Source organism: Spodoptera frugiperda, chromosome 30 (genome assembly GCF_023101765.2).
Source record: "Spodoptera frugiperda isolate SF20-4 chromosome 30, AGI-APGP_CSIRO_Sfru_2.0, whole genome shotgun sequence".
In the NCBI taxonomy this organism is placed as follows: domain Eukaryota; kingdom Metazoa; phylum Arthropoda; class Insecta; order Lepidoptera; family Noctuidae; genus Spodoptera; species Spodoptera frugiperda.
Window position 1 is genome coordinate 13,487,036 of NC_064241.1, and position 18,667 is coordinate 13,505,702.

General features: G+C 43.1%; 2 protein-coding genes across 13 annotated transcripts; one reads left to right on the forward strand and one right to left on the reverse strand.

Moving 5' to 3' along the window:
• The first annotated feature begins 1,613 nt into the window (after nt 1-1,613).
• Nucleotides 1,614-13,381, forward strand: LOC118270041 (splicing factor 1). 11 transcript variants are annotated; one of them, XR_007707471.1, is made up of 16 exons: nt 1,614-2,024; nt 2,106-2,216; nt 2,500-2,632; nt 3,453-3,810; nt 4,759-4,834; nt 6,259-6,411; nt 6,485-6,591; nt 6,659-6,825; nt 6,899-7,057; nt 7,126-7,251; nt 7,313-7,373; nt 8,706-8,868; nt 9,935-10,063; nt 10,598-10,692; nt 10,901-10,970; nt 11,269-11,427. XR_007707471.1 is itself a non-coding variant. In XM_050706942.1 (16 exons), exons 1-15 carry the CDS (start codon nt 1,819-1,821, stop codon nt 11,379-11,381), a joined length of 2,166 nt encoding a protein of 721 aa, XP_050562899.1. In that variant the 5' UTR covers nt 1,614-1,818; the 3' UTR covers nt 11,382-11,415; nt 11,705-13,381. The 11 variants fall into 11 exon arrangements, 7 of the variants coding, with proteins under 7 accessions (XP_050562899.1, XP_050562901.1, XP_035441376.1 ...); XR_007707472.1 differs by lacking the exon at nt 7,313-7,373 and adding an exon at nt 7,435-7,495; XR_007707474.1 differs by lacking the exon at nt 7,313-7,373 and adding an exon at nt 7,496-7,556.
• Nucleotides 13,235-17,865, reverse strand: LOC118270042 (MOB kinase activator-like 1). Of its 2 annotated transcripts, none has more exons than XM_035585487.2 (5): nt 17,620-17,865; nt 17,329-17,495; nt 15,141-15,368; nt 14,903-15,066; nt 13,235-14,036 (listed from the first exon to the last, which is right to left on the reverse strand). In XM_035585487.2, the coding sequence occupies exons 2-5, from the start codon at nt 17,423-17,425 to the stop codon at nt 13,956-13,958; spliced, it is 570 nt and encodes a 189-aa protein (XP_035441380.1). In that variant the 5' UTR covers nt 17,426-17,495; nt 17,620-17,865; the 3' UTR covers nt 13,235-13,955. The 2 variants fall into 2 exon arrangements, with proteins under 2 accessions (XP_035441380.1, XP_035441379.1); XM_035585486.2 differs by having other exon boundaries at nt 17,634-17,864.
• Between the last annotated feature and the right edge of the window lie 802 nt (nt 17,866-18,667).

Below are 18,667 nucleotides of genomic sequence, written 5' to 3' on the forward strand. Positions count from 1 at the left end.
TATTGGCTCGTACAGTCATGAATAAACTTATTAAAAAAAAAAAAAATATTCCAAAACAAATTAATATGCACTAAAAAGTAAAAGAAATAATTGCGTATTTTTCAACAACTTAATAGATCAACTAACTTTACTAACTCATCACACACATTATAATGTAAGTAGGTACAATTATTGTTATTTCTGGAGTCGGTGTCAGCCAACTAAGATAGGTTTGTTATTTACCTATTATCACAACAAATCATTACAGTTTTACACCAGTTGTAAGTAGGTACTTAACCAACACTCCGCCCGTGCCGTGCCCGTGCCGTGCTAGTTGTTGGCGTTTCCTAGGCTGACACCGACTCCAAAAATAACAATAATTGTACCTACTTACATTATAATGTGTGTGATGAGTTAGTAAAGTTAGTTGATCTATTAAGTTGTTGAAAAATACGCAATTATTTCTTTTACTTTTTAGTGCATATTAATTTGTTTTGGAATATTTATTTTTTGAAGTCGGTTTTTTTTTTGTTAAAATTGTTTTTTATTTCTTGATTTTTAGTGAATAACTTATTTGAGTATGGGTCGACCTATTAAACGCGCTGCTCATATGAGACAGTGTCGTGTAAATGAATAATATTAATATCTATCCATATTGACGCATAATTACATTATTTTCAAATGTATATTAACCTGATACCCTTACTTATGATCTGCTGAGCCGACAGCTACCAGTAACCTGTTCATAAGCTACATACATAGTCAGTTGTCAAACACACAAACAGATTAGATACCCACATAGGTATACAGTCATGTAACTCAGACAGCACATCAAGCTACCCATCATTCTATACCAGATATGCTACTATCTGTCCTGAATTTTATGGCTACTGAGAAAGATAAGCTAGTATGCATCACTTCAACGTAAACGCGGAGCTCATTCTGCTCATTTTTAAGGAGTTCCCTGGATTATCTTCCACATTTATGGTCAGACTTTAAAAACAATTATATGGAACCACACTGCCATCGTACTCTTTCAAATACAAAAAGAATTTCTCAAATCGGACTATAACTGCCAGAGATATGCATTTGTCAAACACAAACAGATTAGGTACCTACATACACATGTAAATCAGACAGCACATCAAGCTACCCATCATTCTATACCAGATATGCTACTATCTGTCCTGAATTGTATGGTTATTCAGAAAGATAAGCTAATATACATCACTTAAACTCAAACGCAGAGCATATTCTGTTCATTTTTGAGGAGTTCCCTGGATTATCTTCCACATTTATGGTCAGACTTTAAAAAAAAATTTATGGGACCACACGGACATCGTACTCTTTCAAACACAAAAAGAATTTCTCAAATCGGTCTATAACTGACGGAGATATCGATTAACATACATAAAAAAAAAAAAATACGGTCGAATTGAGAACCTCCTCCTTTTTTTGAAGTCGGTTAAAAAAAATATCCGACGTTCAGGCACGAACGTCGTAAAGTGTGTAGCCATAGGTCAAGGTAGTTGTTGCGTTCCACCTACTGTGGTCGGGTCCAACCAAATTGGGACGTGTATTAAGGGCTTGACTAGTTTGACAGCTCGATGTTTAAGTGTGAGAAGCGGATCATTGATTTGACAATTTTGACATAAATACGTGACTACAGTGATGCTATGTTGTACTTATGCCGTGATGCCGTGTTCTTTAATAAATTCAATTTAATCAGACATTTCTTTTATTTTATTTAGTGACAATATTATTAACATTATATAAAATAAGGAAAATTGTCATCTCCGTACCTATATAAGTGTTACAAAAAGCATTAGAGATTTTGCAATGAGTTCAAGACATCGTGAGCGCGACAGAAGTCGTTCTAGATCCCGTGACCGAGAGAGGGATAGGCATAAGGAACGAGACCGTGAGAAGACCAGAGACCGAGATCGCGACAAGGACCGAGAGCGAGACCGGGACAGGGACCGTGACCGCGACCGGGATCGCGACAGGGATAGGGACCGCGACCGGGACCGACATCGCTCTAAGAGGTACGTGACTACGTGTCTGTAAGTGCGCGGCATACACACATCATGTACACAGCGTGCTACAGTGACCAGTGTATTCTGCAGGGACAAGGAGCGAGAGCGCAGCCGGAGCCGCGACCGCCATAAGGACAAGCGCCGGAGCCGCACTCGCTCGCGCACCCGGAGTCGCAGTCGCAGCCGGAAGTCTAAAGACAGGCAATATAATGTTCACTTATGTTTCCACAGCACAAGACTAGTTGTCGCTAGTGCCCAGTCAACTCTTTACTTCAATTTATAATTTCTAAACTTTCATAAGTCAATGAATTGTATCAGAAGATCACAATGAGCAGTATTGTATAACAAGTTTCAGAACAACTACTTTAGTTGAAATGAGTCCACCTTTGTATATGTATGTACAAAATATAGCTGAAGTTACTTGTACTACAATATGACAAGTGGGCAAGCAAAGTGTCTGTAATACTGAGTCATCGGGTTACAGAGATGGGACAATAGCCCTGCTGGACCAGATGGTTGGCACCACAACGAAGGCTACAGCCCGGCAGGTGACCAGCAACGGAGCCATCAACCCCGCCACACAAGCTGCCATCCTCGCCGCCGCAGCCGTCGCACAGGTCTCTTCCACACTCCCCACTCATTAACCTTCTCAACATTTGCTTGACACAAAATCCAAAGTTTAAACACTCCAGCCACATACCTATTTGCACAAAGTTAAGCAGAAGGTAGTGGCAGCTTTGAGGTTAACTTAGTTGATTTAACATTATTCATCTGCTAAATGTTCTTTGATATGCTTGAGGTGCCCAAATTCAATCCACTTGAATTAATGCTGTTTCTTACTAGCCTTAGGGGTTTTACATAAAAATAGTATTAAAGTAAGCAACGGAAGGCAACAATGCAAACTCTAGTGAGTATTGGTTTTTGTATCACCACCACCCAGCGGCCTTACAAATATTAATATAAACCTTGTAACTCTTGATTTGTCATTGTATACACACAAGTAATTTCTTCACTTATACTTAGCTTGCTTGTACATTCACACAGGTTCTTCACTTCAACAGACTGTTATTTATTTATTTAGTAGTTGGCATTTCAAAAGTACCATTTATGATTTAATTGAAATATGTAAGTGTTTTGAGTTTGAATAATATTAGATTTGTATTTTGTGTTTTGCATAAAAATAAAAATATAATTTTATAAGGTGACCCTTATATAGGTTTGTGTAAAGTAAATTATTTTTATTTAATTTGCTCAATGTTCCACCTGCTCAGTTAGATGTCTGATTTAATGCCCTCTTCATTTTTTCATTCCTTAAATTGGAAATTTTTTTTTTGTTTCCTCTGAGTTCGCTAGATGGCGCGACAGAGGCGTTCGCTTTGTTTTTGTTTGTTTTGGTTTGTGTTGACGTATGTGTCGGTGTTGCGCGCGGCGTAACAGACGTTTGTGGCGCAGCGGCGCATGGCGGCGCCCGTGCAGCCGGCCGCGGCCGCCGCCGCCGCGCTGTCGGCCGCCACGGCCATCCCGCCGCCCACCTCCGTGCAGCAGAAGCTGGAGCTGCTGCAGGCGCGCGCCGACAGCCGCTACCGGCCCGAGCGGCCCGAGCGCGCGCACGACTACCACCCGGACGACGACCAGGACGACGGCCTGGGCCCGGCCGGCGAGACGGCGGCCGAGCGGCGCGCGCGGCGCCGGCGCACGCGCTGGATGGGCTCGGAGCACGACAAGACGTTCATCCCCGGCCTGCCCACCGTGCTGCCGTCCACGCTGACGCGCGAGCAGGAGGAGCAGTACTTGCGTGAGTAGTAGCCCCAGTAGAGCCACGGTAGCGCCCAGCGGCGCCCGCTTGTGTTGCAGCCGCGGTCCCGCGCCGGCCCCGCCGCCGCCGCCGCCCGGCGCCGGCCGCCTCGCCCCGACACGTCGACTCCGACTGCTCACGATAGAGATGTTTCCTCACTCGATAAATTAGTTCCACTGCTAAATCTGTTCCGATAATGATAATGAATTGTTCTGTCGTCCATGATTCGACTTCAGAATAATTTCATTATTTTCTATCAGTTAAAGATAAGTATGCTAATTGATGCAAAATAATAATGATAATACTATCTGTTATCTCGCACTAAATTAATAGAAACTTATTATTACACAAAAACAGAAAGTGATTGATTCAACTCATTGGAAACATCTCTATTGTGATATATTGCCTCATGTGTTGAAGGTTATCATTTCCTATCCTATTGAATATTATAATGTGCAGCTTAATTTTGTTTTTATATGGTGTTCGTGAAGTAAACTTATTTATATTTTCCAATATGGCCACTACAAATATTGCATACAATAAATTAGTCCTGTGTTGAGATAAACTGCTATTGACTTAGTTGGGACGACTGGAGACTTATAGATTACACTTATAGAGACTCAAATCATATCTGAAAGGGACTGAAATCAACAGCAACGGCTTTACTTGCTTTCCGAGTCACGACCATGGAACACCGCATAATAAATGTCTAGAGTTGGCTCCCGTACTGTAACTGCAGATAATTATTGTGTTAATGCTCACTGGACAGTCGAATCTCAAACCTTTATCTACTAAGTAATACATATTGTGAAAGTGTGAGAAGTAAAGTAAAGTAGCGTTCGGTCGGTAGAGGTCGCTAGAGGTCGGTAGCGGCTAGCGGCGTTAGGTAGTGGGTCAGTATTCTAATGCTGCGGTATGGCCGCGGTTGGCTAACCCGTTCCCTTGCAGTGCAGCTGCAGATCGAGGAGGTGTCGCGCAAGCTGCGCTCCGGGGACCTCGGCATCCCCGCCAACATCGAGGAGAGGTGCGTGTTACTCTACCATGTACCGGTGCACGGCCCACCGCCCACTGTACCACGGCCTACTGCACGCGGGGCTCTGCACGCCCGTGTCACGTTACGGCTTGAACTGAATCCTATATTTTCATATGGGTGAAAGGAAAACAAAAATTAAGGCTTCAAAGTTTTAATGCCAATAAAGTGAGTGGATACAGGTGACCCAAAAACTGCGCAACATATCTCGGGTTCGATTCCCGCAATTTATGTATGTTTTGTGTGAATTCCACATTGCTGTCGCCGCCGTAGCTCGCGGAGCGTGCAGTGTCCCAGCCTTGCCACTAATGCGCGATTTTCTATTTGCAGGTCGCATACAGATTAATACTAATGATTCAATTAATTAACTAAACTCATTCATAATTTTCAGCCACTACAGCTCAATTGTATTAATATACATTATTTTCAGGGCTAATGAGCTTCATTAAAATTTCAGGAACAAATTAATTGAATTATTTTTCCCGAGCGATAGGTTCTAGGTGCTAGGTCCGGTCGCCGAGCACGAACAATGACGTACGCACCGTCTCTGTTCTCTGCGCCAGTGTATGAGTGTACACATCATTACATTTATTACTACGACAGGTCATTCAACTTTTGAGGACGAACTTGTTTATCCAACATTGTGATGCGACACTGATTGTGCATTAATCGAATTTAAAAAAGATATTTTAATATTGTAATGTGATTATTGGCAATATAATTTAGGTCCTTTTTAATGAATTCAATAAAATCAAGTAATTACATTGGTATACTTTCTCTGCGTGCGAAGTCTTTGTTCAGCGTAGGGTACTTGTAGGCTGTTGATGAGTTGCGACATTGGTATACTTACATCTAAGTACATTGTATTACTTGGGCAATTTGTTTTATTGTGATGTTTTTAAACAACGTGAGTAATGACTTCTTAGGAATTCAAAAACTTATAAGCACCGCAAGAAATGTATTTAAGTACTTTACTAGGCCAAAAGGTCATCGTACGAAATTGTCGGTGGTCGGCGCTCGGACTGTAGAGTGTAGGATACGAGTGCAGTGTGTACGGTGTATACTGTGCCCTGTGTACAGTGTATGCAGTGCAGTATACTGTGCAGTGTGTACAGTGTATACTATGTAGTATGCACAGTGTAAACTGTGCAGTGTGTACAGTGTATACTGTGCAGTTTGTACAGTGTATACTGTGCAGTATGTACAGTGTATACCGTGCTGTAAATACAGTGTATACTGTGCAGTGTGTACAGTGTATGCAGTGCAGTATGTACAGTGTATACTGTACAGTGTGTGCAGTATTATACAGTGTATACTATACAGTGCACTATGTACAGTGTATACTGTGCAGTGTATACAGTGTATACTGTGCAGTGTGTATAGTGTACAGTGTACAGTATGTAGAGTATGTGTGCTAGGTCTCCGTCGCCGGAGCCCATCTACTCGACGGACGGTAAGCGCCTCAACACGCGCGAGTACAGGACGCGGCGCAAGTTGGAGGAGGAACGACATCGCCTCGTCACACGCATGCATCAGATCAACCCCGACTTCAAGCCGCCGCCCGACTACAAGTATGTCGTTGTTAATGTGCTCTGTACGTGTATCGGTCGCCGTGTATAATATATAACGCCGCGTTGTGTCCAGGCCGCCCATCATCCGCGTGCACGATAAGGTGATGATCCCGCAGGAGGAGCACCCCGACATCAACTTCGTAGGCCTCCTCATCGGACCGCGCGGGAACACGCTCAAAGGTCAGGTGCGTTACCACTAGTGGCTCGTATGTCGGCTCGGTCTCTCAAATGTTCGTTCTACTCGTAGCCATGGAGAAGGAGACTGGCGCCAAGATAATAATCCGCGGCAAGGGCTCCGTGAAGGAAGGCAAGGTGGGCCGCAAGGACGGACAGCCCCTGCCCGGCGAGGACGAGCCGCTGCACGCCTACATCACCGCCACCAACGCAGACTGTGTCAAGAAGGCCGTCGAGAAGGTGAGTCTCTCGCCCCCGCCCCCATCCCTACCCCCGCCCCCCAAACACGCATTGAGGTCACTGGTGTCCACAGATCAAGGAGGTCATCCGTCAGGGCGTGGAGGTGCCGGAGGGACAGAACGACCTCCGCCGCATGCAGCTGCGCGAGCTGGCCCAGCTCAACGGCACGCTGCGGGAGAACGACGCCGTGCGCTGCGCCAACTGCTCCGCCACCGACCACAAGACTTGGCTCGTGAGTACTTCTTCCCCCGGTGTACCGGCAGCACAGGGCGATACTTAACCGCGTTGTTATGTGTGCAGTGCCCGGACAAACCCAACGTCACCAACAGCATCGTGTGCTCCTCGTGTGGCGGGGCCGGACACATCGCGCGCGACTGCAGGGCCAAGCGGCCCGGGCAGGGCACGCTGCACTCCGCCTCCAACAAGGTAACTCGACTGTACAGCCAAGCGGCCCGGGCAGGGCACGCTGCACTCCGCCTCCAACAAGGTAACGCGACTGTACAGCCAAGCGGCCCGGGCAGGGCACGCTGCACTCCGCCTCCAACAAGGTAACTCGACTGTACAGCCAAGCGGCCCGGGCAGGGCACGCTGCACTCCGCCTCCAACAAGGTAACGCGACTGTACAGCCAAGCGGCCCGGGCAGGGCACGCTGCACTCCGCCTCCAACAAGGTAACTCGACTGTACAGCCAAGCGGCCCGGGCAGGGCACGCTGCACTCCGCCTCCAACAAGGTAACTCGACTGTACAGCCAAGCGGCCCGGGCAGGGCACGCTGCACTCCGCCTCCAACAAGGTAACGCGACTGTACAGCCAAGCGGCCCGGGCAGGGCACGCTGCACTCCGCCTCCAACAAGGTAACGCGACTGTACAGCCAAGCGGCCCGGGCAGGGCACGCTGCACTCCGCCTCCAACAAGGTAACGCGACTGTACAGCCAAGCGGCCCGGGCAGGGCACGCTGCACTCCGCCTCCAACAAGGTAACGCGACTGTACAGCCAAGCGGCCCGGCCAGGGCACGCTGCACTCCGCCTCCAACAAGGTAACGCGACTGTACAGCCAAGCGGCCCGGCCAGGGCACGCTGCACTCCGCCTCCAACAAGGTAACGCGACTGTACAGCCAAGCGGCCCGGGCAGGGCACGCTGCACTCCGCCTCCAACAAGGTAACTCGACTGTACAGCCAAGCGGCCCGGGCAGGGCACGCTGCACTCCGCCTCCAACAAGGTAACGCGACTGTACAGCCAAGCGGCCCGGGCAGGGCACGCTGCACTCCGCCTCCAACAAGGTAACTCGACTGTACAGCCAAGCGGCCCGGGCAGGGCACGCTGCACTCCAACTGGTACAGACTCGCTACATTATATATACATAATATCTAAGCCGGCCTCATCTAGTTATTTAAGAGATTGACGTGTAAAAGTGTTATTTTATAACCTATTTGCAAAAATAAATATCATTTCATCATTTACTAGTGGTCGCCTAGTGGTCGAAATTCAACCATATACGATTTAATTTACAATACCACTTAACATACGTTCAAGGATAATTTTTATTTAACTCAAACTCAAACAAACTCTTTTATAAAACTCTATTCATATGAGACGTGAGAATATCATCGCAATGTCTATCGATTTTGACGTTTGTCGTTTGTCAAATACGATCAGATACTATGCATGTGTGTGTGTAATGTTTTATTTATTGATTTAATGTACTTTATAAGCATTATTTTTGAAAAATATTAGCGTTCTGCACTTCTCCTACACATAAACTATAAGTGTACCAAATTTTATGCTACTACGTTCGCGCAATTTTCGTAAAAATGGGTTGAAAGTTTTTGCATCACGTATTAATATATAGATACTCACGCCAGTGTATTTGTCGTGTGCAGGCCAAGATAGACGAGGAGTACCTGTCGCTAATGGCGGAGCTGGGCGAGGCGGCGCCGGGAGGGGGCGCGGGCGGGGGCGCGGGGGGCGCGGCACGTCGCTTCGGCGCGGGCCTATTCGCGCCCCTCGCCCCGCCGCGCCCCATTATGGCGCCCCCCCTCGCACGTACGTACTCACTCCCTGCATTGTTTACTGAACTTACTGGCACTCAGGGGTGCTACATTAACAGCTATGGAAATTACTTCAATCAAAGTGTTCTTTCCGAAAACTAAGAAAATTTCCTACTTATCAAATTGAATTCTTCTTTCGATAGCACCTACGAAATACAGAATTTTTAAACACGTGATTGTACTCCTGATTAAATCACTCTAATGCATGCATGATAATTTGTACAGTGTGGTCTACAATTGTAATACAGTAATATGTCACAGTCCCAACTAGGGGCGTTTTTGGGCACCGCAAAAGTACTTAATCTACTTACATAACAATAGGTAATATTGTTTGAAATAGTATTTCAAATATTATAACTTTAACATTTATAGGTATATTACAATTTATACGTTGGTAACATTAACAAATTAAACGCCATGGGGGGCAAACGTAACCGGCGCTAGCGGGGGATTTGCCTTCGACTGATTTTTGTTGGCAGACAAAGTTAATGAAGCCAATATGAATTACAATTACATAATATATAATTACCAGTAAACTGTACCGAACCCTTGGCAACTTTACCATACTAAAGGTATTCGGTATAAACTTATTTATCGGAAAAATCTACCCACTAGAATTCTTTAGTAGTAGTATTTTTTAGACATTAAAAGGAAATATTTATCGTATTAAGCCATCTTTACCCCAATAACTCTTTAATATGCAATATATGACGGTATACGGTGCGTGGGTCAAGTTGCCAAAAATTGTTATCTTTACCTATTTTGTTAATTATTTCCTACAGGCTAAAATAAGTGTTTGAATACAATGACGATTATGGTAAAGCGAGCAAAATGTACTATAATTATAATCTAGCGTTGTTGTGTTGTTGAATATATGCCAATTACCTCATTGGCCGTCATTCCTGCCGCACTAAGCTCCAGCCGCGCAGCAGTGAGACTAGAAGCTACTGGCGGCCGGTACACTTACACTGCGGGGTCTGTGCTCCTTGTGAGAGTAGAGCGGACATCGGCCGAGCTAGTCGCGGCTAGCAGCTACTCACAGAGTGCTCCCTTCCGTACAGGAGAGCTGGCGGGCGCCTTCCCGCCCCCGCCGCCGCCGCCGCCGGGCGCGCCCGCGCCCCCGCCCGGTGCGCCCCCACCCGGGGCCCCCGCGCCCCCGCCGCCCTCCGCTGCGCAGGCGCCCTGGCTCGGTATGTCTTACACTACTTCTTACTGAAAAATACAACATTGTTTCATAAATGTGTCAACAGTACAAATGAACAGATTCAGTACCCAGTCGCCTGACGCCTGTGTCAGGTGGGTCAATAGGTCCTCGGACTAATTAGCACAAGGCAACTTTATTCCACGGCAATACAATTGATTCGGTTTTTTCAAAATTATGTTTATCACAAGCAACAAGCTCTCATCTCGCCGAGCGATATTTGCGTTTTCGACGGCTCCTCTGTTGCTGTTGTCGATTGCCATCGGCAAGTTGTTGTCTCCGACGACTACACGCCGACACTATGCTTCCAAGTCACGCGTCAGCTTTTCATTTTAGCATCTCCCATTGTTTGACAACCAACGAATAATGATCGAATATTTGAAGTTTGGCACTACTTGATGGCATCACAAACTCTCAGAAGAGACGATGTACATATATGTATGTGCTAGTCCCGGGACTCATTGACCTGCGTTGTAAGTTGTCACATCCGGGAATAAGTTGTTGACGTTCTGTTGGGTGACAGGTGCGGGGGCGCAACCTCCAGTGCCGGGTGCTCCGCCCCCGCCGGGCGCCGCTCCGCTGCCTTCCTACCCGCCACCGCCGCCGCCGCCGCACCAGGTACTAATCACATCTAACGTAAACTGACTCTAGTGTAGGGAGTGCAATATGCATTCATTAATTAATTATAATTTTCTAGAACACTAAACTATAGCTAGGTAACCAGTCGTGTAACTGTGTAATAAGTGGCCAAACTTATTGACATCGCAACACCGAAGCTTTTCCAAGCTCCGGCGGAGACTAGAATGTGTAGTATTGTCGGTTGCAGGGTGACGGCAAGATGGGCCCCCCGCCAGCAGTGGGCCCCGCCGGGCCTCACATGCCGCCTCCGCCGCCGGGTATGTTGCACACTAAACTAAACAATTTAAATAGTATTTCATAGCTTTCATCATTTCTTTATTATACATAATACTAGCTACTGCCTGCGTTCCCGTAGAATAAAATGTAATCTAAACCAAAATCTATTCTATTCCAAATCTAATCGTGTCGTTTTGACGTGATAGCGTAACAAACATACACACGAGTCACAAAGTTTCGCGTCCATAATAATTATAGTGAGACTAGCTCCAGGCAGTAGCCCGGTCGAGATGTACATGATGATCACCGACTTGAATGCAAGTAATTGCTGGTGTACAGGCATGCTGGGGCTGGGCTGGCGCGGCGCGTACAACCCGCCGCCGTGGGGCGCGCCGCCGCCGCCCGCCTTCCTGGCGCCGCCGCCGCCGCCGCCGCCCGCCTCGCAGGACTAGCGCCCGCGCCACCTACTGTCTGTTACTAATAAATGTAATTATCTAATGCCTTCGTTTATCTTCCCCTGTACTCACTGCAGGCGACCGCTCGTGTAGACAATGTGTAAAATCATAACACATATGTCGTAAACTATTTTTTGTCGTGAGCAATACAATACACCGGAGAACAAAATATCAGCCTTGAGAGTATGATGAATTACCTGCGGACCTCAGTCAAATATAAATTGTTTCGACTTTTCAATACATAAAATATTAAAAAACAATCACACTTCCTTTCATAGATTTGATTATGTACTTCATTTTCGTTTTTTTTTTTTTTCTAGAAATAAGTGCTACTTGACGTAAAAATCGTCATAACGATAATATAATATCTTACAAAATTCATAGAAAATTAAATATAGTTTCTGACGTGTTCAAAAAAAAGGACTAGTAGGAAACTAGCCTGTTGAAAACAAAATAAAACAATAATTTTACGGCATTTATCTATTTTGTTCGTACAACTCTAATGCACGTATGAAGTTGATCAACACAATATGGATTTATCTGTTGCCGAGCATTCATTAACTGCCGGAAGGAAACTGTTGAAGGCAAATCGTCCGCTATGCGTCGGTCACCAATGTCCGGCGTGGCGAGGAAGTTAATTAGTTTTTCTAGTCTACTTGCCGTCATCTAGCTTACGAACCATCAAAAGTAACTGATTTTATTAACCACTCTAACGTCCATGGATAGCATGGTATCCAAAAAAAGGAGCGTCATACGTCCATGGATACTATAGTATCCAAAGCGACGAGTTCTGTTTAACTCCCTCTAGTTTAAAATACGGTCTTGTTTGGTGAGTTTTGACTGATTATCTATACAGCTGAATAAATTGTTCGACGAAAAAATAAGACATGGCGTTGTAATATGCTTTAACAAACAAAATATAAATTTTTAAAGTTAGTTGACTCGTTTTTGAAGTGTTTTTGTGAGTTCCAACAATTATGTCGTAAATACTACAGTTTTGTTTAATTTATCTTGCAAGTGTTATACATCAAAATAAACTAGAAGATTTGTGCTTTACGATGATGTATAAATATCACAGTTTTAGCTGATAAATCTAGTCTAATTTTAACTTCAAACGATTGTTGTTTCGAAAAAAATGGCCGGTCTGGTGTTGGCCACTTTTAGTTTTGTTTATACATATTTTACATACTTTGCATTACAATAGTATATAAAATATCGAAATACATTTCGTAATAAGCAAAATAATACATTTTTCAAAGAGAAATATACTAAATTCATTGAAGATTTCATAATAATGTCAATGTGTTCCTCAGGTTTTTTGATGTGTAAAATTACGAGTAGTGTTTTCTTTCGATTTAATTACAATACTTAGAGTTAACCGAATATAATCATATATACATCAAAAGAAAGGGTAATGAGTCTAGTTTGCTGTAAAAATATTTTATTGATAAAATATGCAATAGTTGTGCCGTATATTCTAAAAAGGTAAAAATAATTCTGTTTTTTTTTCTGTGTTTCATGTTTAACCCGTTTTATTGTATTTTAAAGATTAACTAAAGATTTAAAAAAATCATTAAGATTGATCAGTATTCTTCAATCTTTTTTTTGGTATTCTTTTCTTTATTCTAGGCATTACGGTTCAGTAGCGAGATAGGTTTTTTGTTACGACGAACTTGCGAGTCGCGCGCGGTTCGGATGCCGTGCGCGGCTGGACGTTAGAGAGATAAAAGGTCGCGCGGGCCGGACGTTAGAGTGGTTAAAGCCGTCATTACAGACATTAGCCGTGTCACATAGAGCAGCGACAGAAGCGATATGAAGTATCATTTTTATGAAATAATAAAACAAGTCAAATTATAAAAACTTTCGTTTTATTCGGAATTTGTCTAATTTAAATAAAATACATTACACTTGTCAGTCACAATAGATCGATGTGAACACGAAATTAAATCATTAAATGCACAAAATATATCTAACTCTTATTTCACACTACTGGAGATTATATTAGCATTCATTAAATGATCAATGTTAGAGTCGTGCGCACGAAAACAAGATCCAATTGAATAAATACAGTAGTTTTGCCACTGAAACGAATAAATAACTTAAGATATCGCACAGCAGTCCGCGGCTCTACAACCATACACCCGACAGGCACCCGGGGCACTCGCATCATCGCTGGTGCCAAATGAAAGCGCTGTGACGTATCGTTATATGTGTAGCAAACATTTCACAAGTGTTTCCTTAAATATACCATCATTATACTTTATGTATCAAAACTAAAGTACAAAGTTTGTATCTAAATATAAACCTTATTGTATAGGAAGGCCTTATCTGTGTACCTACTGCCAGGCCCGTCCCGCCCAGCACCGGCCGGCCGCCGACGGCCGAGTCTCATATCACAAACAGTTCCCTAGCACTAGCAGTACGCCGCGGCGCCGACGTGCTAACGAAACAGTGCTCACTATACAGAATTAGCAAATAATCTTAGTGTCGACAATTCGAGATTAGCTTCGATCGAGGAAGCAGACCCCGCCCCGCGCCCCCGCCGCCGCCCGCGCCCCCGGCCCGCGCCCCTCATCGCGCCTCCTTGGCCGTGAGTTTCTCGATCAGTTCCTGCAGCGGCGCCAGCTCTCGCCGCTCGATGAGGTTGAACTCCTGCACATGTTCAATAATATAATCAATCTTGGCTCAAAGATTTTGAAGTCGCGGTTTATTAATCCCGGCCAGACTACACTTTCATACAGGGTGCAACCGAAATTACGGGTCATTAAGGTATTTGGGTATGAGATAATGCGAGATATAAACCTTTAAATTGTAGTTTAGTAGAGGGATATTATCGCCAGTAAACACTTAAAAGTAATAATGAACGAAATAATACGTCGTAACTTGAATAAGTCTTCAAGTATCGAAATCCTCAAAAAGCACAATAAACAAACATCCAAACACCACAGATAACTTGTCTACATAGAGACATATGTTTCTTTAGGTTGCTTGATGTAATTAGTAGTACTAGTGGTCGCCTAGTGGCCGAAATTCGACCATATATGATTTAATTTACAATACCACTTAACGTACGTTGAAGGATAATTTTTATTTAATTCAAACTCTTTTATAAAACTCTTTTCATATGAGACGTGAGAATATCATCGCAATGTCTATCGATTTTGACGTTTTGTCAAATACGATCAGATACTATGCATGTGTGTGTAATGTTTTATTTATTGATTTAATGTACTTTATAAGCATTATTTTTGAAAAATATTAGCGCTATGCACTTCTCCTACACATAAACTATAAGTATACCAAATTTTATGCTCCTACGTCCGCGCAATTTTCGTAAAATGTGGTCCAAAGTTTTTGCATCGCGTATTAATATATAGATAAGTAGGGCCTAATTACAAAAAACGTGTCGGCCTAATAGATTATTAAACGCACCCTTACAATTCAGAGTACAGTGATATTTGATATAAAAGTGCTTTACTCGTGTTACGCAAGTTGGATAGTGAATGCGTAAAGAATACCTGCACGAAGAAGATGAAGTGTTTGAAGGAAGTGTTGAGGTGCGCCTCCTCGCCGAGCTGCACCACCTCGGGGAAGTGCTGGTGGTAGATGTGCGCGTACACGCGGAACAGACGCTTCAGGATCGTCTTGGCCATCGGCAGGAAGTTCTTGGGGAACGGCACGCCTGCAACAGCCAGGGCGTGACTACTACACGGTCGCTAGCTACGTACACAGTAATGCAATGAGTGCGGCAGGTACCTATTTTAGAGGGGAATAGAGTTTCGTCGTCGAGCTGGTCCTGCGCCCACGTCATGAGGTAGTCGATGTACTTGGGCGCGGAGCACTTGATGGGCTTCTTGACGGTGTGCCCGTCTGCCCAGTGGTACTCGTACTTGGGCCCCGCCGACATCACGGCGCACGACTCCTCCGTGCAGAACTCCGTGATGGTACCGTACAGCATGTTGATCTGGTTGAAGAAGTCCACGGCTGCCGACACACGAGTATATACAAGTAGGGGTAACAAGTAACAGTGCCGAGTAAAGGGGAACGAATTTTATAGATGTTTGGATCTGGTAACTGGCGTAGTCTAGCAATAGGCATCTAGGTACATAATGGAACTTCGCAAATGTGCGCGATAACTCGAGCACATTCGGTCATCACAGCTGAAGTAGTGGAGTTTGATACTTGAGGAATAATGATGACGCATGACGTATCTTATTCTTATTACATTTAAATAAAAACATTATTTTGTCTATAATCGAATCCTACATGAATTGAGCATTATTGCAAATTGCAGATACAATATAATATGTGTAATTCAAGTTAGATTTTAGTAGTGTTACAAATAATTTTATTTTAATGAATATTTTCCGTGTATGTACGGGAAACCACAACAGGAAGTACTGTGGACTGAGAGTATCAGATAACAAATAATTCACTACAGAATAGTAGCAAACTTTGTAAAAACGTTTCCAGTCTGTAGAAAAAAACATTACCAGGCCATGAGAGTTCACTGCTGGACTACGGTTCTCCTTTACATAAAATACATAAAAGGGTGTTTAATGATCTCCACTCTTGGCTAGTTTTTTTTTATGGAACACGAGTATGGTAAACGAGCATACGTATCACCTGATGGAAAGCAATCGCCGCCGCCCATGAACACTTGAAACACTAGAGACGTTCGGGGCCGCCCGACCGGCCTTTTGGGGGTTAGGAATTTAAGGGTTGTTGGGGAATCGGGGATTGGGAAGGGGGAGAATTGGGCCTCCTGTAACCTCACTCACACAATGAAACACAACGCAAGCGTTGTTTCACGTTGGTTTTCGGTGGGGCCGTGGCATCACTCCGGTGCGGTCGAGCCGGCCCATTCGTGCCGAAGCATGGCTCTCCGACACTTATTGAGGTGGGTCAGATATGGCAAGTAAAGGGTCAGATTTATGACTGGTATAGAGAAACCTGGTATTAGGTAGCTACTATACAAGTAATGCATAAAAACGAATTTATTGTTAAATTATTTAAATTAATAAGCTCTTTTCAATAATAGTGCTCATCACAACCGAAATAGAGTTCATTTCACCAATCAAGCCAATTCTTTGATATTTAAGTATAATGAAGGTAGCTGTGAAATAAGTTAATACTATTGTATGGTCATCAAGACTGAGAATGTGTACCAAGTATCAGATCTGTTGTCAGGAAGGGGGAATTCCAGCCCAAACAAACAGCCAAAGTAAAATAATACTGTTTGAATTAGATATAGAGAAGTATGTCCAAATGTACTGGTCCTTATATGCCACACAATGCCTGCCCTACATGTCCTGCATGTGCAATGTCCTGTCCTGTGACTAAGTAATAGCACTTCAGTAGTCACACTTGTTATATTCATTATACTACTAAAATATTCATATTGAAATCAAAGAGGATTTCTCAGTGACTTTTACACCACTCAGCAACACATATTGCCAAATATGACTATGTAAACTTTGTAACTATAGGACCTATATTTACAATTTTCCAACAAAATATACATATTTACAAATCTGATGTTCTTATTTTCTTATGATATAAGCCGGAAAACAAGTGTATGGATCACCTGATGGGTAAGCAATCACTGCTACCCATGGACACCCAATATACCAGTACCATTACATGTGGTTTTTTGGGGGGGTTTGGAATTTAAGGGTTGTTGGGAAAACAGGGACTGAGAAGATTGGGAAGGTAATTGAGCCTCTGCTAACTCACATAATGAAACACAATGCAAGCATTGTTTCACATCAGTTTTTGTGTGGCCATGGCATCACTACTTTCGAGCCTTTTATATTATAGTTTATGAGAATAACATTGAACGATTTCATTCAAATGTTAATTTAAATATTGGTGATTTATATTTTTGGATAGCATACATTATATAGCTAAAAATGGTCTCAGTTTGGTGAGCACAAATACTTACTGTTAACGGCAACCCACTCATTGAGGTCCTCCCCTTCAGGTAACATCACCGCGAGCCGAAGGTTCCCGGAGCCCAGCGTGGCGGCTGCATGTCGCATCAAGTCATACTGATGTGTGCCTTCTGGTATATTCTTCTTAGGTTTAAATGTTTTGTTGGAACGACTTCCACTGAAATGACATGTCAGTGTTTCAGCGTGGATAATGAACCGTACTATTCTAATACGATAAAACGTAAACAAGACGTCAGCTTGAGGGAACGGAAATGTTTTAGATAAAAATAGATATCACGAACCTGACGTTACTTACAATAAAAAGCTCATGTTGAAAGTGTTCCTATCGTTATCCAATAAACAATGATTTGTTCCCACTAGAATAGCACCAAGTCATTAAAATGTGTTACATGGACACTGTAAACCACATGATGCACTTGTCAAACTAAAAATAAAATAAAATATTATAATTTTAAGTTTTACGGATTTTGCTTGATCCAAATGAAAATGATCCATTCCATTCCACAGAGAAATAATAAGATTTTTAAGACCTGTCACATTGACAAGTCTCAATGTAGTTCATCTGTTCATTGGCTATACATATATATAATACATAGATTTGAAATGGTTGGGTTGTCTATGAGTAGAACTTTAGATGTATCTCGCCGATAAATGAATTTAAACATAAACACATACTTTTGTTTTTTAGTTATGTGTTAAATATAGTTGTTTATATTTAACAAAAACCGTTGTCATTCTAGCAATAATCAATTAGCGACCAATCCACCATTACTAAATCTATACTAATATTCAGGTTGTAAAGTATGTAGGGGGTAATCTCTGGAACTAATGACCCAACCCAATTTTTTTCACTGGTAGAAAGCTACATTATTCCTCAGTGCTATAGGCTATAAATTATTTTTATAACATGTATATTAACCGAGCAATCACAACTTTTGACCAGGAAGTCGGACAGAAATAGCTCATAAAACAGAATAATATGCATGCGCTGCCTAAACAGTTGCTGAAAATTGAAAACAATGTATGGCAATCCTGGTGTATACAACAATTTTATATGTAAGTAAAGCAACTTCGAATTTAACGTGTGCCCATCTATAATAATAGTACTCTATGACGTGCCGTAAGCGAAACCTAAACAAAACCAATAAAAATTCTCAACTAAAATAATTGTAGTAAATAAAGATATTTTTTGTACTGATTTTAAAGGAACATCCCCTGTTCAATCCGCAATAATTACAATATACTATGAAGTGTAAAGGTATTCCATTACAACTCCTTATGGTTCTTTTGTCATCGTAATCTGACCATAAACAAGTATTTCCCATCCAT

Coding starts and splice junctions, on each gene's coding strand:
- LOC118270041 (XM_050706942.1), top strand. CDS start 1,819: ATGAGTTCAAGACATCGTGAGCGCGACAGAAGTCGTTCTAGATCCCGT. Junction 7,252..8,705: donor TGCACTCCGCCTCCAACAAG/GTAACTCGACTG, acceptor TGTCGTGTGCAG/GCCAAGATAGACGAGGAGTA. Junction 10,971..11,268: donor CATGCCGCCTCCGCCGCCGG/GTATGTTGCACA, acceptor GCTGGTGTACAG/GCATGCTGGGGCTGGGCTGG.
- LOC118270042 (XM_035585486.2), bottom strand. Junction 15,369..17,328: donor TGAGTGGGTTGCCGTTAACA/GTAAGTATTTGT, acceptor GTGTGTCGGCAG/CCGTGGACTTCTTCAACCAG. Junction 14,037..14,902: donor ACTTCATCTTCTTCGTGCAG/GTATTCTTTACG, acceptor GAACATGTGCAG/GAGTTCAACCTCATCGAGCG.